Raw genomic sequence first — 21,727 nt, 5'->3', positions numbered from 1 at the left:
CATGTAACGTAATTAAATTACAAAATAAATGTAATTGTAATCAGTTACACTTACTGAGAGAAAATATGTAATTAATTTGCAGTTACTATTTAAAATGTTGGTGATTACAAAGGGGTTACATCTGAATATATTGTTTTCTTCATTATCAGTTGTTCACCTAAATGTAGACTTGGTTTGAGGTTATGGTGACATATTTCTTTCTAACTATTCAGTTGTGATTTGTTTTTATGCTTTAAAATCAAAACATTGTAATATTAATTCAAGATTTATTGGATAAGTTTTAATAAAATGTTGACAGTAATCAGTGCTGAGATCTGTTGAAGTTTTCACTGACAGGATTCAATGTAAATTTTAGGACTTTTAAGCTTTGTTGTCCAGTTTGAAAAATCCATCCATCCATCCATTATCTATACCCGCTTTATCCTGAACAGGCTGACGGTGGGGCTGGAAGACAGAAACAAAGACCATTTACACTCTCATTCACACCGATGGTCAGTTTTAAGAACCACCAATTAACCTGACATGCATGTCTTTGAACGGTGGGAGGAAGCCAGAGTACCCGGAGAGAACCCACGCAGGCACAGGGAGAACATGCAACCTCCACACAGGAAGGCCGGGCCAAGATTCGAACCCAGAACCTTCTTGCTGTGAGGCAACCAGTTTAAAACATTTGTTAGAAAAGTAATCAAATGTAAAAAGTTAAATTACTTTGATGAAGTAATTAAGATAGTTACATGCCTTAATTCATATTAGTAATCTGTAACCTACTACATTTAAAAAATAATGTGTGTGTGTGTGTGTGTGTGTGAGTCCTGAGCCATCTGCTGAAACCCTCTATGAACACAATGACTGGTGGTGGGTTTGTCTGCAATGCAAAAAAATCTAGTCCAGGGGATCAAATTGTTTTGGGCAAGCTCTGGGTGGATTAGGCTTCAGCCTTTTTGGTCTGGTTGGGTCTTTAATGGCAAAATATCTAATAGCTGTCAAGACATTTCACTCAAAACTACAAATGTCAATGGCATGAATGTCTGGAAAATTTGACATGGTGGTGCTGTGGTGCCAAACCATTAAACAGATGAATGTAATCCACTGGACAACTGATAAATCTGACCTCCTGGTGGCACAACATAAAGCATCTAGGGGCTCACCACAATTATTTGGGTTTATTTTTTGGTTACCATGAATATCTGTACCAAATTGAATGGCAAAACAGCCAACTTTACAACATCACCAAAAGGAGTAAGAATAAGAGGCTTAATATCTTTATATCTCCACAAACATTCAAAGCAATTTAAGCCAAAAATTTTATTTTGTTACTAGGGGGATTTCAAAAGGGAAAGTTTGAATCACTTGTTGTTTCACAGGAGGTAGTAAATGGATAATATTTGTAATTAGCCTGCACAATATTCTACTGACTTCAGTATTCTAATTTGCACTGTGTCCCTGTCTCAGGCTTCTACAACACAACACATCCTTCTTGTTTGACTCAGCCTTGGAATGTTGTTTACCCTTGGAGATGCAGCCAGATGGGAAATGACCTAATGAACAGGGGGTGTGGTCTGACCAGCTGAGATAGGTGTCTATATAAGCCCTGTGTCATAAGCCAAACTTTAGTGTGTATTTTTGACTTTTTGAGGACTACATACAGCTGGATCACTTGAACTAAGGCAAAGTATAATCTTTAAATACGCTTCTCTGCTAAAGTTTATTATTCAACAGAGACGGCCCTCCTTGCTGTCTCTGAGCAGCTTCACACTGCCAGAGCAGCCTCTCTCTCCTCTGTCCTGATCCTTCTTGACCTTCTGCTGTATTTGACACAGTGAACCACCAGATCCTTATTTCCTCCCTTCAGGACCTCGGTGTCTCAGGCTCTGCTCTCTCTCTGTTCTCATCCTACCTCAACTACCACATCTACCGGGTAACTTGGAGAGGATCTGTGTCTGAACCTTGTCCTCTCACTACTGGTGTCCCTCAAGGCTCCGTCCTGGGTCCCCTCCTCTTCTCTCTGTACACCAACTCTCTTGGCTCTGTCTTTCACTCGCACGCATGGCTTTTCCTACCACAGCTATGCTGATGACACCCAACTGATCCTCTCTTTTCCCCGATCTGAAACACAGGTAGCAGCATGAATCTCTGCCTGTCTGACTGACATCTCTCAGTGGATGTCCTCACACCACCTGAAAATCAACCTCGACAAGACCGAACTGCTCTTCCTTCCAGGGAAAGACTCTCCCACCCTCGACCTGACTACTACCTTAGACAACTCTCTGTTATCCCGACCCTGACTGCTAAGAACCTCGGAGACACTCGACAGTCAACTCTCCCTTACTGCCAACATCACTGCAACGACACGTTCCTGTAGATACATGCTGCACAACATCAGGAGAATACGTCCTCTTCTCACTCAGAAGGAGGCGCAGGTTCTGGTCCAGGTTCTGGTCATCTCACATCTGGACTACTGTAACTCCCTCCTGGCAGGTCTACCTGTTAGTGCCATTTGTCCTCTGCAGCTCATCCAGAATGCAGCAGCTCCACTGGTCTTTAACCTCCTAAATTCACTCCCACTACTCTCCTCCTCCTCCCCCTCCCCCTCATCCTCCTCCTCCCCCTCATCCTCCTCCTCCTCCCTCCGCTCCCTTCACTGGTTACCAGTAGCTGCCTGCATCCGTTTCCAAACATTGGTACTTGCGTACAGTGCTGTGAACAGATCGGGTCCAGTGTACATCCAGGACATGGTCCAACCTTACATCCCAGCCCGCTCCCTCCACTCTGCTTCTACCAATCGGCTTGTCGCTCCCTCACTGTGAGCTAAACACTCTACAAAATCACGACTGTTTGCTGTCCTGGCTCCTAAATGGTGGAATGAGCTCCCCACCGACATCAGGACAGCAGAAAGTCTGAACATCTTCTGCCGCAAACTAAAAACACACCTCTTCAGACTTGACCTTGAATAGTAGAACTTTAGTAGCTTAAAATGACACTTACTGATAGCACTTTGTAGTTTGGCTTTCTTGAAGAAATTGTATTTTCTTGATTCTGTCAGGAGTCCAGTTTTTTCCTCCTCCTGTGTCCCCTGTCTCTGTATGTGGCCACGCCCCTCACCTCCCATGGCCACGCCCCTCACCGGTCCCAGCAGATGCAGCCACTCACCCCTGATCACCACCTGCAGGTGTGCTGCATCTCCCTGATCACCTCCCCAGACTATATGTAACCTGCCCCTGCACAACTCTGGTTGTCGGTGCATTTTTGTTAGCCACCCGTCCGTCTTCCGTCTGCTCCCCGTCCGTCTTCCGTCTGCTCCCCGTCAGCTCTCTGTCAGTCCTGTTCCTGTTCCCGTTCCTCCAGCCTCTGTGTCTCCTGCGGAAATCCCCGTCAAAATCACTAGTCGGTGGAGTTGCCCTCCCGGCTCGGAGGATTGTTGACGCCGTCCCTTCCGCTGGTCTGCCGGCTGCCCTGTTACCCGTGTCCCCCTGGAGCTGTCGGTTGAGTTGCCTTCCCGACTGGACGTAAAGGTGCCACCTTTTGGTTTGTAGTTTTTTGTTTGTTTTTTTGGACAATAAAGACAGTATTTTTTGGAACTTGAAACCTTGAATCTGTGAGCTTGCATTTGGGTCCTGGAAAAACACCCACCTCATAACAGATTCCTGTTGTTCTGGGTTTTGTACCCTCATGGTTGTAAATGCACTTATTGTAAGTCGCTTTGGCTAAAAGTGTCAGATAAATGAAATGCAATGTAATGTAAATGTCAGAGAAATGGGCCTGTAAATGCTGTTGGGCAGCCAGGTTAACATATCACAGGTGTGTAAGTTGTGTTGTATTGTTTAAAAAAAAAAGACTAATTTCTTTCAGAGGAATAGGGCAGTCACTTTTTGTCTCACTCCCCTTTTCTCTCCCAACCAGTCTGACCTGACAGGAAGTGACAGAGTTTATTGCAACTATAAAGGAGGTGTGGTAGCTTGGCCAGAGGTTAAAGGTGCTGCTTCTGTTGTGGAATTTGAGCTGGGAAACAAGATTCCTCCAACATGCAGGTAAGTGTTTGAAGAAAGAAATCACTGACCATTAATGGTTGTATTTTTACTCTTTAGTCTTGTAAAAGTACTAAACGGTATAATTTCTGTCATTAGAAAGTCTGACACCTTCTGAGAGCTGAGTCATAAACTGGGTTTCATTTAACATTTACAGCAGTCACACTGTCTTGTGCCTGCTGTTCAGTTGGATTAAAACATTACATTACTTTGATATTTAACTATCTCTTAAGGTAAACATATCACTGTTTAACTCAGGTCCAAATGAAGAGTGTGGTTGGATATTATGGGCTCATCTTGGCATTTCTCTTGAGCGGCACAGAACAAGCTGAGGTAAAACTAAAACCCACATAAATCTCTCATCCTCTCTTGAATGTCTTCCCCTTCTTCTTCGTCTTCTTCCTCTTCTATATTTCAGACGACAACAATTTAAGTCTGCTCTGCTTTGTAATGTCTCTTTTTAATAGTGTATTTAAGATAGAGTCTTAATTTAAAACTGTTTCTGTTTTTTGGCTCGAAACATCAGGTAGCAGTTTCTTCTCAAGGTATGGGGCATGTTATTATTGCTTACTTGTTATAAATTAGATTAGCAAGACGATATATTCAATGTTGATCATGTTCCTCTTGATTTTCCTCTTTGTCTTTCTGTTGTCATGTACACTTCAGGAACAGACTGCACACAGATTAAGACCCTCTCACCAGGAGCACCCAGCGGGGTTTATGTAATCCAGCCAGCTGGAGTCAAAGCCCACTTCAAGGTATCAAACCAGACAGGTTAATGCAGTTTGTTATGGTGACTGACAGTCGCTAAGGTTGAGGAAATAAGAATTTAATGGTACACCTGAACACGGAGAGAGTAGGTTTAGGACAGTAAGCCAGTCATGAGCATTGGCAGCTAGAACACTTGAGCATCAAATGTTCCAACTCACAGAACTGAAACAACCAAACTGTGTGCATACTTCAGGATGACAAGGAACCGAACGGCTTGAACTGCTTTGGCAAACACGCTAAACTCGTTTAAAGATGCTGTAAAGTACAAATGAAAATGAGTTTTAAGTTCATCACACCACAGAAGTATGGGTTGTTAACTACCCATCCAAATTTGAATGAAAAAACCCCCAGAAGAGTTTGTTAAATTAGGCTTTGAAATGGTGAGAAAATCATCAGTCTTCTCTGCTCTGAAACTGAGGGGGGGGCATGTCCTGAAGGAGCTGAAGCTCCGCCCCCTCGCTGGAGGGTGTTCAGTGTTGTGTATGACAGTCCTGTGGCTGCAGTTCTTTTCCCCACTAAGCGGTCCGTAACCTCTCGGTGACTTTATGCATGATGTCCCACTGGTCCTCTGTCTCTCTGGTGGACGGAGCAGCCTGCTTTGGGAAAACAGAATAAAATCAGAATTTATTTGTCCAATGAGGGAAACATACAGATGCAATAAAATCCAGCTTGACCCCTGAGCTGTAACACAGGAGTCAAACTGGACACCAGAGACAGAAGACAGTGAGTCTCCAACTACTTCTAACGCACCTGCATTACAATAGTGGAGATAATAAGAGAGGAGGAGTTGATTTAGTTCTGTAACGACTGCAACATGAACAACGCTGCATTACATCACATGTCAATTCATGACATCACATGTCAATTCATGACATCACATCAATTCATGACATCACATGTCAATTCATGACATCACATGTCAATTCATGACATCACATGTCAATTCATGACATCACATGATAATTCAAACTTTGAACCTGCTCAGGTCGAGCCGACAGACAGTCTTTCTCTTCCACTGATGTCCCTCCACCTCCTCCTCTTCCTCCTCCTCCAGCTGCTCTCTGCAGCCTCCTGCACATGTAGTCGGACTCGTTTATCCGGACCGGTACCGGTAGATGTCGCTGATTGTAACGTTACACCAGAGTACAAAAACAACAACCCTCATTAATCGGGAGGACTAGATCTCCTCTGGTCCATGTTCACCATCACCGCGACATGTAAAATACAGAGTTACATATATTATAGTTCCTTATCGGAGCTTTATTGAGACTCATAAAACAATCTGCGTTTATCGGAGCATTTTCCTCTGAACTCTGCTACGAGCTCAATAGAAGCTAATTAGCACATTTCAGCAACTCATTTCACACGTATGTAATGTACTGAGAAGCAAATCATGGAATTTGCTTTCCAGCATCTTTAAAATCTGAGAAAAATGCTGGTTTTGAATGACCCTGAGGTCTTTTTAACTGACCTGCAGTTCAGCATTCCTCTGGAAGTTGCTTGACCTGATTCTGTTGTTATAGAGTAACTGGAGTTTAGACAGAGATAGCTATATATACTTTATTAATCCCTAAGAGGGACATTTTTATATTTATGCTCCACTTAACTTAAGATACAACTGTGTGTGAGACAGATGTGTCGTAGTGTTTCAATGTGTGTAATTCCATTAGTTCCAAGTGGAAACCTACTGTGACATCTTTTTTGAACTGCTCTATTGAAGCCTTGAGTTTGGCATTTTGTCCGTCGCCATCTTGTCTTCCTGGGGCCAGAAGTGACCATATTTGGAAGACCTGGGGAGGAGAGACGAGTTCATCGGAGTTGATCTGATGAGACAAAAGGAAACCATGCTCGCCAACCAATAATAGAAACCTGACTGCACCACAGGCCTGTCAATCAAACCAGACATGCCCCCAAATGTTCCTCTCTTTGAGGCCTAATATAATAATTACAAGTATTATCAGAAGGACAACCAAAATACTGATCAGAAGGGACAAATTGCATCAATATGACTTGTTGAAAAAAGGTATTGACTTTGTATTTCATAAGAGAAGTTTACAATTTTTGAAAGGGAGTCTATTGAGCCAGAGGTTTTTTGGAGCCAGCCCCTGGTGGCTTTTAGTGGTATTGCACTTTCTGGCAGTTCCCCATATGGCTTCACTTTTCAGACTGGGAGACTATGTCCATTTTTATATCCAATCATGTTTCTAAGCTGTTGCTAATTAACTTACACTGCATCACTGTGTGGTTAGTACACTTACATACAATACTCTACATGTCAGCACACCTACTTGTGTAGACATAATGTACTTTGTGTGTCAAAACAACATAAAACTTTAAAAATGATTTGTTGTCTGGCCACATGAAATAAAAAATATACCTACCCCTGATTCAAACCACTGAAGCTTTGATTGCCACAGATGCATTTTAAAACATGCCAGTAAATCTTCCTATTGAGACAGGAGACCAACACTTAATGTTCACTGTGTCATGGCATTAACGTCAAATGCTTTTAAAAACCTTGTATAAATACGGTGTTAACATATTGGCATACAATAACGGCAGCTTCAGAGTACATTGTACTTCGTGCCTGAACCTGTATCAGTCAAACCTACCAACAATGAATGGTCAACAGAACAAAAACTGCCAGCTCTGGTCCCACTTATGTTATTTAATATATCCACATACACTGTCAAACAAGTCCCAGCTATTAGAAAAAGTAACGTTAGATTTCTGAACATGTGTTTACTGGACTTCCTGCTCAGGTGTACTGTGAGATGCGTTCGGATGGAGGCTGGACGGTGTTTCAGAAACGCAGTGGAGGAGCAGTTTCATTCAACAGAAAATGGGCAGCATATAAAAATGGTTTCGGACACCTGGCAAGTAAGTTAATTGCTTTTTTGTCATTTAAAAAGAGAGAAACTGGTTGTGTTTGTTGAGGTATAATCTTGAAATCTCAGAAAGGTATGTTAAATACAAAAAGTGGCATGGCAAACCTAACATGGTTTCTTGGCTTGGAAAGATGCATTTATTAAAGAAGGGGTTGGTTGATTTTTTTTTTTTTCATCGGTGCAGACGGTGCAAAGACACCAGAAACTTGTAAGGCCTTTTCTTTGTGCTCTTCTGATCCCCTCAGAGGACCACTGGCTCGGTCTGAGGAAGGTTTACTCTTTAACCAAGCAGTTCAAGAAGTGGACCATGAGGGTGGACCTGTGGGACCATGAAGGTGGCACTGCGTTTGCCAAGTACAAGAACTTTAGGCTGGGAAATGAGAACACAGCTTTCAAACTGCATGTTGGGAAATACAGTGGAAATGCAGGTACTAAAGCCTTTCAAAATGACTAGTCTTTATATTTTCTCATTGTTCCTTTTTTCCTTTGCTCACTTATGCCGTTTTTGTTGTACTTATTTAAATAAATGTAAATTAACTGCTCAGTGCGGAAATTTCAAACATCAAAACGTCAATTTCTATCCAAATAAATTTGATGTCTTACTGCAAACACACAGCACCAATGAAGGTTTTATTGTTTGTGACATATTAAAAGGGGACATTAGTTGCTTTTATCCCCCATTAATATTGTTAGTTTTCTTCGAAAGATCTTTGCTCCTTCAGTTTGTTGAAGACTTTTCTTTTTCCACTACCTGCTGTCAGTACAGACTTGTATGTAACTCTGGAACAACAGCGCCCTCTTCCTGTTTTTTACTGTGAAGCAATTCAGCTGCTTGAACAGTCATCTCTGGTCCCTTTATTTGTCAGATCAACATACTCATTAAATGTGTTTTGTAGAAACCCTTGTTTATTGAATGTTTACAAGAAAAACATAGAACATGTAATGAAATACACTTCAATCATCAGAATTATTTAAGATTTAAGGATTAGATTACAATTCTTTTTTTTCTTTTTCTGTTTGTGTCCACTGACTAGATTTACCTCCAAAATGGTGCATCAGTGATGCAGCAGCCTAATAACACACCTGGCTGTCAGAGGTCAGTGGTTTGGAAATTACTCTCATGGCAGAAGATTAAAAAATGTTTTAAGCACAGCATGTTAAAGTTGAATATGCAGTAATTATATATACACATATCTATCTATCTATCTATCTATCTATCTATCTATTATATAACCAAACTCACCCTGTCTTGTAGCTGCTTTTCAGCCTATTAAGATTTTTTTTTTTTGCACACTCAAAATTCCCTGTTTAAATAAGAATTTACAAGTAAGTGTCGTTCGTGATTTCAGAGTATCTGCAAGGAAACCATCTAGCCGTTCTTTTTAGGGCATATGTGGGACAAGAGAACATCAATCATATTCTTAATGATGGGAGGTTGCGGGTGAAGGCTGTGCGGCAGGTGGTGGGCCAGACCCATCTCCCAGGCGTCCACCAGATGGACTTTCAATCCTTTAAAAACAGCTCTGAGCACTTTGTCACGCTGCAGCGAGAACCAGTCGCTGTTGGTCAGCGTCTCATAGAGCCACAAAGCTTTGAGGTTTGCGGTCCTGATGATGACCAGTGTGTCCGGAGCTCTGGCCAGCAGCCGCACCACTGCCCTGCGGATGCCTTGCAGCCGTCGGATATAGACCTCAATAGGGAAAGTGCTGAAGTGTGACCAGATTCCAAGAACTACGACGGTGTTTGCGCCTCCAACTACACCGTCTAGTTCGTTGGCAATATAACGCAGCTCACTGGTTGGGACATTGGCAAAACGGATAGGAGGACCGTGGCAACGGTACGTCACCATGATGTTGTTCGCATAGTCCAGGGCCATGAAAGGTCCAACTTGCTTCATGCTATGAAGGTTATACTCCTTGAGATCTGAAAGTATCACAGAGGGAACAGATTAAGCTGCAGTGGGAATAAAATCAAACTGTTGGCAGAAATCTTTTTCAGGGACTTACCAGGTAGTGCTGCGTTGAGGTGTTCAAACCACTGCCTGATGGTGGAGTCACCATACAGGTGGACCACCTTGCCTTTCAGACACTGACTGATGGCTGAGTGGTTGTTAAACTGGTGAACTGTGGTACCACCTAGTGCTCGCCACGCACCTTTGTAGTAATAGCCAGAGGGTCCAGATGTCACAATGCTGCTCTTCACCTCTGGTTGACCTGAGAAGAGGTGAATAAAGAGAATGTATTTTTATCCTCTTTATAAATCCCATGCAAAGACCAAAACCAAAGTCTCTCCCAAGTCAATTTGTGACTACTGAACCTATAAATCTGAATTAACTTTGTTATATCTTTTAATTACATTTTTTTTTACTAGTTTTGGATCAACAGATTAGATTGTTGTGTTGTTTTTGGAGAACTTGCTTTGTGTAAATAAATACACTGCTAACAAACTTTTAGCTTCGGAGGTGAACACCGTCTAGAACAGAGTCGCAAACATTTTACAAATGATTGGGTTTTCTGCCTGGTTACAGTTAGTCTGGCTATGCTGGCTTTTGCTCACAGCTTCAATTTTCTTCGTTGTAAACACAGTCCAGTAACTCGGCTCGTATTAGCATTTGCACAGCCACTCTGAAAGGCGGACCAATCAGAGACCAGTGTCAGTGGTTAACTGTGTTTGTCCCTCCTCTCCTTCACTGTGATTTGACGGATGGCGACAGTGATGAGCTCAGCCTTAATATTTATCAACTCTTGCTGACCGGAAAAAAAAAGCCAAACGTTTAGCGCTGAGCGCAGAATAAACACTCAGCACCCCGTCAAACTGCTGGAGTTCATTCAAATCATTTGAAACATATGCTGTAGCTGCTCTGGAAAAAACACTGGTGGACACGGGCACCGTGTAGTTGCCGTGGTGGCAGAGTGTCGGGCAGTTTATGCACATGCTGATTGGTTAAAATAAACCTGAGGTCTACACCCAGTAGAATAGAACAATTACAAACGATTCCCAATGGAGCGTGAAATTGGGTCTGGTTCGCACCAGGCTAGGCTATGGTGGTGGCAGTAAAAATTGGCATTTACCTTTCATTTTTGGCAACACAGTGACAGTCGTAGGCCCTGAAGCTGGAATGGACACTTTCAAGTTGACACGACTGAAGCAAAGGACACACAACAAATGGAAACAATGGAAGTTAAAGCTGTGCTACATGATATGTTCATGTAAACAAGGCATATGTGTCATGTGACAGGTGAGCCTTTTAGTGCCTTTCTGCTGATTGTTTTTCTTTCTTGACCCTTAACTTTACTGGGCCAGTTCAGCTTCACCCTTCATCAATGTATTTCTGCAGCAGGCAGCTGTTTTCAGCAAAGAACACTATTGACTATCAAAAAGTTGACAGAAAAAAATTAGGATCTAGCTGGTGAAGATAGCGGAGAATTTTGAAGTCCCGATCCTTCACAACGTGCTGTAGATCCAAATAAACAGCAGAACAAATCCTTTCTGATGATACCTGGCGTTTCTCTGTACGACAAAGTGTTTTCAGCAAGTCCAGTTTTATCTCAGCTGACCTCTGTACTGAATATGTCCTCGAAATGAGGGTGAATGTGATGACATCCAGCAAAAGTAACCACAGGTCATTTATTTAAGGATTAATATGGTATTTGTAATTATCTGCGAATATGTGAATATCTTAATTCAGACAATAATTGATATGGTTTAAAGGCCATCGATTTATTGATTAGCCTATTTAATACATTTGGTATTTTGGTTAATTAGTAAATTAACGGTTTTCAATATTGTCATTTCTTAAATCCTTTTTAAATGAATGCTGTTTTAATATGCTAAAAGACGTGTGTTGACATTTTTGAAGACATCATTTGTTTGTTATCAAGGTCTTCCTAAATTTGTTCACAGAGTATAAACAAATCCAGGAAAGATATTGATGAATCCCAGATTTGTGTAGCAAATATTTGTACGCATGGTTTAAACATAGATTTGTGCGTATTAGTCAATGAGGCCCGATGAGTTTCCCTTTGATAATGGCCAACAGCCTTGAATGTCTGATGTTCAACAAGTTGTAACCGAAAAGCAGGCGCGTGATTTCTGTTTACGTTCGTTCAAAGCAAGACACACCGACACAAAGGACAGAAGTAGGGAGAGAGCACCGGGACAACGCTGCCCTTCACCTGGTGAAGTAACGCCCGAATATAATTAGAGCTTCCTCTGAGTTTCTGCTATGATTATGGAGAGCACGTATGATCACAGATCTTTTCCCTTTGTATTTCTGCTGGGAATTGCGTGCCACACGCATGAAAAAAAGGTTTTGTGTCAGTTCTTTATATGACGCACTGCACACGCGAGGCATGACTCGGGGGTGAGACGTTGGTCTTACACAGGTAGTGTGGTTGCTCAAATCTTTAAACATGGATGCAGAAATAAAAACAAGCCATGCAAGCAGTGTGTCCCTGGTCTAACGCCACAAACCCACCCCTACTTCCTGTTTCCATGGACTACGTTTGTCCTCTCTTGTCTCATGACCTCTTTCAAGTGATCTACCTCTGTTTACATACGTGTTCTTCTCACGGCTAGACGACACCAGATTTGTCAAAGACACGCTTCTCTTTCATGGATAGGCGTGTATATTTCACGCTTTGCCGTGATACTAGGCCGGTCTACTGGATGCGAGGAGAGTAAACTGTTTACTAACTCTGTATGGTGTCCCAATAGTTGTGCAACAAGAACGTACAGTATATTTACATAGACAACGGTCACCTTTGAAAGAGTTTCTCCTCCAAGGCCTGAAGATTTTGTTTGAATCCTCCCTTTAAGTGTGTAATCCTGTTATCACAGCTCAGCTTCTTTGGCCTGTAGCAGAACCACGGATCACCTGTATGGAGGTCAGTGTAGTCGCACAGTGGCCCCTGGGTCGGTCTCAGGCATACGTTACAGGTTGTACTTTCAGTGACTGAGCCTGAGCGGAATTGGCTCTTGAAGTAAATCCTGTCATGCTGTTCGCTGGTCAGCCTGCGCAGCACTGTGACTGCCTCGCTGGGGTGAACCAGTGTCACCTGATAGGAGGGAAAGAGAGTTTTCACTCAGAGCCATTTCCATGATTTAGCTTTTGTTATCCAATCAATGTCAAATAAGATGAAAATCACTTCAATTTTCACCCTGTTTCAGCCAAAGATCAGATTTATCCCAGATTGGACATATATTTGTTGAATAGATTGTTTGTTAAAATCCCATTCCCAGCAGTCACAGCCCCGTCATGGCAACAGGTGGAATTCACCACATGTGGAAACATGTGTAGTAAAAAGGATACTGCATTCAAATTGGTAGTCTCTTAAGCAGAAAAACATAAAGCAAAAGTGGATTGAAATTGAAAATACATTTCAATAATTCATGAGTCAGCTGGCCAGCTATAAGTACTACATTTTCTAGTGACGGCTTTTCTCTTCATGTGGTTTCTAGAACTTAAGGTCCAATTGTTTCACAAATTACCAAGAATTTGAAACGGTAAATCTGCCACTGTTATTATTGTAAACTACATTTGTGTAGTGCAAGACATGAAAGCTGACATGAGGGGTACCGGTAACTCACCGAGGAGCACAGATCTCATTTTATCGTCAACTGAAAGATGGACTGTCCCTGAAACTAAATTTGATACAATAAGTTTTAGCATCACCTCAACTTGTGCGCTTCCTTCCCAGAGTAAAGAGAACACAGCAGAGTAGGAGCCATTGAGATGATCCACCACTCGCCCTGCCACACCTGCGAGAAGAGTCGGGTTGCTCAGTCGAGCGACTAAAACGTCTCCACCGGACTTCTTTGGACGACCCTGGAAGTCATAGATTTTGATAATAACTTCCAGCTTATCACCTATGTGCCACTGTCCCCCTCCCCTCCCTGGGACAATGGTGAAGGTGCTGTGAGCCGGATCACTCGACTCTGTCAGGGAAAGAGGAGACGGCAAAGATGGAGTTTCAGGCCAAGCAATGGAGCGTAGTAGGAGGTCTTCCTCAAGAGCCTCCTCAGGGGAATGTGGTTGGAAGGTGCAGAAGCTGTGCGAGTGATTGAAAAGTCTTGACATGATGGTGATGGGGTTCACTTTAGTCTGAAAGTGGCAGAAGGTCAAGAGAGAGATGGTGACAAAGATGCATCAAACAAATGAAGGACAAAGCTTCCAATTCATAGCAAACAACACTGATAAGCAATATGCTCCAAATGTCACTGACGTTGTGGTGATAGCAAATAAACTGCATCGATGCTTTCAGTGTGCCTAATTTACTTTGCATTCGCTTATTAAATGGCCAAAGCTGCTGTGTGTAAATTGCCCTGAACCTTTTGTCACACTCTGTCTTGCACTGCTGGCTAGATCACTAAAACAGATGAGCAGATGAAAAGGCTTTCAAAATCAGATTAGTAGATTAAAAGGCTTTTAAACTGTACCCCTTCTGTGTGTGATTTAATTTGCAGTTAATTTGTACACAGTGCCTTTTATATTTTATGGCTGAGATTGCATCATGACATGTGCCAACTGCTTGATTCACATCTAATTTAATAGACAAGGTTCAGCCTTATTTTTCATATGATTAACTGAATCTGAAGGTTGTATTTAAAAAATAAAAAATAAATGTTTTAATCATTTACGTAAGTGCGATTAAACACGTATCATCCACCAAACCTGTCTGTGGGATTTTGGATAGTTCTGTTCATGTGCACTCTTGCCCTGTGAAGCTACAAAAATAGCTCTCCACCAGCTCGGACCAGGTCTAAGTGAGTAAATACCAATGTGCCTGGGTTTGTGCTGTGCCAGGAACAAAAATATGGCCCTATGTCTTTTGCGCTGGGACAGGGCCAGTCAAAGAAGGTTGTGTGATGAAGTACAAAGGTGGGTAAAATCCTCGTAGGGATTCAATCACAATACAACCAAGACGGCTCACCTGAAGCCCATTTTACAAAGTCATATAATAAAAAAACCAAATCAATATGACTATTGTTGTAGTACAAAGAACATGGGCACAATAATTTACTTTGATGTTTTACTTTGACTTTTAAACGTTTACCACAATGCCAAGCTGTTTGGGGCCATACGTTGGCATTTTTTAAAAGCTGACCTGCACACATTGTTGGTTTTGTTCTTCTCATGAGATGTACTGACGTTAAGAAAAAAAAGAAAATAATAATAATTAAAGCCTTTACTTTCATTTCGGGAGGCCACTGCTGTCAGCCAATCACAGTGCTGGATTGTGAGCTTTACCGAAATCACATGATTTTTCCAAACTTCCTGAAGAGCATTACAGTAATATTTCACGTTTCAAATAGGAAACACACTTCTACTTAAAACCCAGTCCTCACCTCCAGGGTGTGTAGGCTATACAGCATGAAGATGACGGCAAACACTGCCAAGAACAGAACGATGATGCTGTACTTGGGGAGGCAGGTGCTGACCTCCTCTCTTTTACAAACTCTGGCCTTCATGATCAGGGGATGTCATCAGTCATCATCTTTGTTTGTGGTGTAGTAGTTATAAAACAAGAACAATACATGCTAAATGTTAGTACATGCAAAAAGTCTTTTGTAAAATCCTCTCTATATAAACAGTACAACACTTCCTGCTTTCTGTGGGTACAATGTACATTTTATCACCCAGTAAATTATTTTATTTGATCAGCCATTAATCGAGGCCACAAACACGCCTGTCCCGCCTTTTAGTTGGATATAATGATTGATTCCAAGGTAACGCTATCATACACCCTTTTTAAAGTAAATAATTTCATACATTTGGACACTGCAGTCTTTTGCAATCTGACACCATGTTCTGCAAAGTTACCCTGACAACATGTGATTGTGACATCTGATTCTCTTCACATGATACTTTTTACTTTAAGCCACACTTGCTGTGTAGGTCCACTTTGTGGTGATGTTGGTCGGCCTGTCAGAAAAAGCATCATCATCATCATCATAGGTTCAAATTACCAGGTGTGGTTCAGCATGGATGTCCTGAATTTGATGAGACCTAATATGATGATATAATCTTGCTTTAGGTGGAGTCCACAGTCCTTCAGAAACTATCCTTTCTAAACACTTTCAAAACTTGCTTTTTGCACTGATAACAGTAACTGAACATTCACCGAATGTAAACACATGAAATGGTTCGAGTAGTAGTCCAATGGTTGGCAGTCAAAACTAAACACCTGATCCCCTGAGTTGTTTTTCATGTGATGTAAGAGAAATCTAACAATTTATCGAATATACTCTATGTTAGAGTTAATTTTAGGAGAGTTTGTTGTACAAAAGTTTCTGCAGACATCCAGTACAACTCTTGTTTTATCTGACAAACAGGCTTGACATTTAAATTCCAATAAACAAAGAGAGGCAGGTGGAATAAAGCTTAGTTCAGACCACAAATGGCCTACAGATACAAGTGTTTACGTATGGCAAACGTGGTAAAGTTTGTTCGACGTGCGATATACAAAATCAAAAGAACTATTCACTCATGCTCTATGGTATACAGTACAATTAGATCAACACTTAATTTGAAATCAGGGAGAGAGAAAAAAAAAAGCAGGGCAGGAGGGGAGAAAACACAACACGTAACAATCACGATAGATTCAGCTTCACTCGTCACATTCAGGCAAAGCAGCTGCAGCTCACAACCACAAGCTGATTTACCTGCTGGCGGAGAGCTACTGTATATTTAAAAATGAATCAACCCACAATGTATCGCATACAATGTCACATCATCACTTTTTTAACTGCCACTGGATCAACTTCCTGTTAATGAGGACCAGATCGCAGCAGAGTACAAATAGACTTAAGACATACATACTCACACATACACAGAATTAGAATGGATTCATGCATAACATGTCTTACCTCAGCAGACACTCATTTGGAGAAAAAAACCCCAGTAAACTGAGCGTTATCCTGCAGTTGACAGTTTTTATTTGCAGTGAACTTTGTTCTCTTGCTGGACTTGTAGATAATCAATATGACGGTAACAACCACTTGACAAAGATCAACCACATCTCATCCTACTGATAATCCTTGTTCCTAAATACTCCCATGTATTAAAACAGCCGTTACGTCATGCTGACTTGAAATATGATGCTTCAAAAACAAACTTGGAACGGACATGTTTGAAGTGCAAAAATTAAAGCAAATCAAAAAGTAATTTGTGTAATACAATAAACTGTGTTGTACGTATAATCTATATGATTTCAGAGTATTCAGTGGCAGATCATTTTCAGTTTATCATAAGATTCAGATTTTGGCTATCATTTGCTTTCATATTTTGCCAGCAAAGATGTAGACAGAAGAATGGATCATTCACCTTTATGCCTCTCTGAGGTCTATTTGCTATCATGGTAATGGAAAGGTGTTGGTATGTGTCCTGTCACTTCTCCATAGTACAGCTACATGTAAACAAGAAGAGGATGAATAAAGTTATAACAATTACAAAAATATACATTCTACATATTCTACCTTAGTAAATGATGCGGGGTAGATTGGTAGTAGAAATCATTTTATTCTCAGTTTCATATTTTTGATTTTTGATTGCAGTGCAAGAAATTTTCTCGTGGATCTGGGCTAAGATTGTAGGATTTGGGATTTCATTCTTGTAACACTGCAGTTTCATATATATTCTCAAGCCCCCAGGAACAACACCAGGTGCAACAGCTTTGTAGACATATATGGTGCTTTGGGAATCAAAAACAACTTCTTTTTTTTGCCATACGTTACAAAAGCAATGGCTTTAAAAGTAATCAATGATCAACATGAATGGTTTGTTGCACTTTAAGCTGCTTGGAATAAAAGCCTCCATCTTATGTGTGATCGCTCCTCCTTCTGTACACCGTGAATCCAGCAGGAGCACCTTTGGTGTACTCAAAACTGTTCACAAATAGCAGGACACTTTTCCCACGTAGCTCCACGTAGCAAAAAGGAAGGGACCATTCTCCCTTATCTTAACAACATAGGAAATCACATCCTGCTGGTCTCCGGTTGGATTATCCCAGTGTTCTCTCAGGAGGTCCAATGGCCCTCTCACCTGGCATCCATAAAGTCAAATGGTGAGAATCCTGTTGACACCTGTGTCACTTCCCAGTAATGCAAACAGCAAGTATGGCAACCATTGATCCCAATGTGAGCCTGTTTGAGAGACAAACTTCAGCATGCTTTTAAGTGTCTGATTAAACCTTTCCACCAGGCTGTCCGTCTGAGGATGATATGGGGTGGTCTTAATGCCTTTATTCCTAAGAGCTGATGCACTTGTTGTAGCAGTTTGTAAGGACCTCTTTAGCTATGCCTACTCTTACATGAATAAATATTTACATGATTTCACCAACCCAAAGATATCAATAATAATTTACAAATATTTACAGTCCCTATAAATAGATTAAATCATCAATCCCTAATTTACTTAAATAAACAGAGCAACACATATCTCTACTTCTTATTCTTATCAGAATACCTCATGTGAATCAATTTGAACAAAACTGAAGGACCAGTTGGTCCTTCCACGGAGACTCTTTCACTTTCAAACAGATTTACATAACATCATTGAACTTTACAGGTCCGTCGGAAAAATGGGACAATGATTAAATACATTCATATTGTTGTTCTGATTTGCATACCATTGTGATATTAATCTAAATGAACACTGATCCCATATCTTATGTCAGGTCAACTCATTCAGCTGTGAAACAAGTGTAATTGATTCATTATTAAATGTATCCTGTGGAGATTTTGTTTGATGCACGTGAGAATGAACCTCCACAGCTTTTCCACTGATCAACAGGTGGTGGCAGTAATGTCCCAAGACTTACAGTGATGCATGTGCTGAAGGAGAAGACTGATAATCAGTAAATATTGATGTGAACAGAGCACAATTAAAATATTTAAAATATTGATATTAGTCTATACCAGAAAAGTTCAATGTTCAGCTGAATACAAACTCAAACTTTATTTATTTATTTTTTGTTTTATCAAGAATAGTCCAAAGGACACATTTAAACAATAACTCTACCAGTAAAGCCTGTCTGCCTCTAGAGGGAGCTGCTCAAAGGATGATAAACATCCTGAAGTGAGACAGCATTCGCCTACTTATAGCAGAAACCTGACTGCACCACAGGCCTGTCAATCAAACAGACACTATCCCAAACATACTGGTTTTTGAGGCTTTTTGATGGGATTATTTTCAGATGGACTGTCAGAATATGAATAAACTTAACACTGTATAAACCTCTTTACAAAATAATCAAGCAATATTCCGAGGAGCACAGTGAAACTGGCAGAGTTCAACGCAATTTATTCTTTCTTACTTTCTAATTACATTTGATCTGCCATTATTTCTGAAATATTCTGAAGTAAGATGGCTACTGGCCATTTTCTCCACCTTTTAAGTTCATAGTTACACAAGAGAGCATCTTCTCAATCAAACAATCAAATCATATTAGTTCTAGTTTTGATTAGATTTATTTATCAAAATGCAACATAGAACAAACTGAATGTTTTTTCCAAGTTAGAATCAAGGATCTTCTGCAAAAATATGAATTTTGAATTCAGGCGGTCAATAAATTACAGTCAGATTCTGGGAAAGAGGGAAACCCTGTCCAAGAAATTAATATACATGGTATAAATAATCATATTCTTTACAATAAATTACAAAAACAACTTAAAGGGAAATTGATAATCTTAACTGGAAAATATTGTCAACACTTCAATCAAAAAACAATAACAGTTTAAGTACACATCATGCGTCTTGAAGTGTTGTATTATGCCAAAAAGTACTTGTTTTTGTTTCTGGGTGTACGTATATGTTGAATAACCCTTGATTGATTGATATGTATCAAATATGGTAGAATTGTCACTAATCTACCTGATATAAGTTTGGTTAATACTTTATAACCACTATTAAATTGCATAAGTTTGAAATCTGAAGGGAAAGTTTTGAATGTATGTTTGTGTAATAAATTACAGTATGAGCGTGTACCTGTGCTGGAGGCATGATGTAATGTTGGACGTTTTCTCCAGTGATGTTCTCTGGTTAAATGCTGTCATCTGCAATAATGACTGTCATCGTGCTGTAGAAACGGCGGAGTCATTTCAAGAAAAAATGCTGAAGGTCTGATTTACAAAGTTTCCTCCTAACAGCTGATGTTGAGATGTGTCTGCTGCTTGAACTCTGGGAAGGACTGGTGTGGGGTCTAATTTGATGTGCTGTTTATTTAAAACAATTTTTCAAGGGTTGACAACACTAATACACTTTTCCTTCCTGGGTTGGATCTTATGAGAGCCAGTTTCCCCACAGTGTTTGATGGTTTTGAGACAGTGCTTCTTAAACATTTCCAAACCGACTGACCTTCATGTCTTAAAGTATTGATGGACTTTTGTGTCTCTTTCCTTAGTTGAGTGGTTCTTGTCATAATATGGATGACTGCAGTAGTTTAATGGAGCTATTTTCTATATACCAACATTGCCTCATGAAACAACTGATGCTCTCAAAAGCATTAAAAAGACATGCAATTTCAACCATTTAACTTTAGCCAGTCATACCACTTAACTGAAAGCCCATCTAGGTCACTACCACACAAAGCTGGTCATGATATTAGCAATGGCAGGCAAAACTGTGATCAAAACCACCATATTAAACCTCTTTTGGCTTGTTTAACATTTTTTTCATTTACTACATAAAATCCATTACATTTGATGTCTTCAGTATTGTTGTACAATGCGTCAAATATCAAAAATGAAGAAAACTTCTTCAGTGTCAGAAATTATAGATTGATTTGAAATAACTTTTTTATTTTTAAATAACATTTGAATACACAATAATGGACTTCACAGCATGTTGGAAACAATTCCATTACCGTTGGTGTATTTCTAACAATGCTGTGGTCATATTTGAAGAAGCGATTCCATTATTTACTTCAATGCATGTGCCAGTACAGTGGAAAGCAGCTACCTCAACGTAAACCCACAAAAGTAGATCATCTCATTGATAACACTGCAGCTTTTTGGTGCATGACACTTGATAATGTTGCCCCTCTGAAAAAGACTTGTGAACCAAAAGAGCCAATCGTCTTTGTACAATTAGCAAATGCGTGGAAGCTGGAAAGAAAGTGGCATTCCATTGATTTAGAAGACTTTCACCTGTCCTGTAAAAAGATAGTCTAATAACACATAGGGAAGCTGATGACACATTGGGATGTACAAGCATGACGTTATATGTTGAGGAGGAACTTAAGTATTAACTTTTGCAACATGTTATCATTCAACGTTGTACATTCATTTTAACTCAATCTATATATATAATTTTGTTTTTGTTTTTCCCAGGGAGTGACTTATCTTACCTGTATCTCACAAGGCCTTGAGTGAAGGGCTCCTAAACTCCACTATCATTTCCACAGTCTTGAGCGAGTTCAGCTCCAGGTGGTTCTGACTGCACCAGGGAGCCAGCTGTTCAACCTCCCGTCTTTGTCCCATTTTTGTAGTTGAGGTGACGCTGTTAGCTTCCTTCAATCTTGCAAAATGGGTGTATCACACAGGAAACAATAGTTAAGGTCGTGTCAACAGAAGCTGGTTTGGGCAGGCATTCTGCAAAGTGTGATGTAAGGTCACTTCAACACCAATCTGTGGATTCAAAAGGTCAATTTTGCTCTGTACAAGAGAAACTTCAAACATGAAATAAAATGCAACTCTCAACATAGGACATCTGCTAAACCTGTCTGTGGGATTTTGAATAGTTCTGTTCGTGTGGGCTTTTGTTCACCGAAGCCACGTAAATAGCCCTCCGCGGGCTGCGCTGCTCTTAGACCTGGTTTGAGGTGCCAAAGTGCAGGCTCGATTTGACCTAATTTTACCCAAATAGCACTGAACGGTCACATCTTTAATAGGACACCTTCTGATGCCTTGTTCTGCCCAGCGCAGCGCAGCTGGGTTCACATATAATGCCAATGCACCTGGATCTGTGCTGTGCCATAGAAATAGAGCCTGTAGAGTTAAAGGGTGGGACAAGCCTTGTTTTTTTCCTGACATTTCTAATGTCAT

General features: G+C 40.6%; 2 protein-coding genes across 2 annotated transcripts; one reads left to right on the top strand and one right to left on the bottom strand.

Annotated features, from left to right (window-relative positions):
- Positions 1 to 3,940: 3,940 nt before the first annotated feature.
- Positions 3,941 to 8,138, top strand: LOC138621701 (fibrinogen-like protein 1). Its single transcript, XM_069699936.1, has 6 exons — positions 3,941 to 4,028; positions 4,284 to 4,358; positions 4,552 to 4,570; positions 4,692 to 4,783; positions 7,559 to 7,676; positions 7,930 to 8,138. Exons 1-6 carry the CDS (start codon positions 4,023 to 4,025, stop codon positions 8,136 to 8,138), a joined length of 519 nt encoding a protein of 172 aa, XP_069556037.1. The 5' UTR covers positions 3,941 to 4,022.
- Positions 8,139 to 8,552: 414 nt separating this feature from the next.
- On the bottom strand, positions 8,553 to 16,629 carry LOC138621834 (NXPE family member 3-like). The gene is made up of 7 exons (XM_069700168.1): positions 16,553 to 16,629; positions 15,032 to 15,180; positions 13,359 to 13,787; positions 12,446 to 12,741; positions 10,756 to 10,826; positions 9,691 to 9,897; positions 8,553 to 9,607 (listed from the first exon to the last, which is right to left on the bottom strand). The coding sequence occupies exons 2-7, from the start codon at positions 15,152 to 15,154 to the stop codon at positions 9,054 to 9,056; spliced, it is 1,680 nt and encodes a 559-aa protein (XP_069556269.1). The 5' UTR covers positions 15,155 to 15,180; positions 16,553 to 16,629; the 3' UTR covers positions 8,553 to 9,053.
- Between the last annotated feature and the right edge of the window lie 5,098 nt (positions 16,630 to 21,727).

This window comes from Brachyistius frenatus, unplaced genomic scaffold (assembly GCF_029030835.1).
Source record: "Brachyistius frenatus isolate BFR_SWC_R1_liver_20210118 unplaced genomic scaffold, ASM2903083v1 Contig_32, whole genome shotgun sequence".
Lineage (NCBI taxonomy): Eukaryota > Metazoa > Chordata > Actinopteri > Embiotocidae > Brachyistius > Brachyistius frenatus.
Note: the sequence above shows the minus strand (reverse complement) of the source record. Positions and strands in the feature narration are given on the sequence as shown.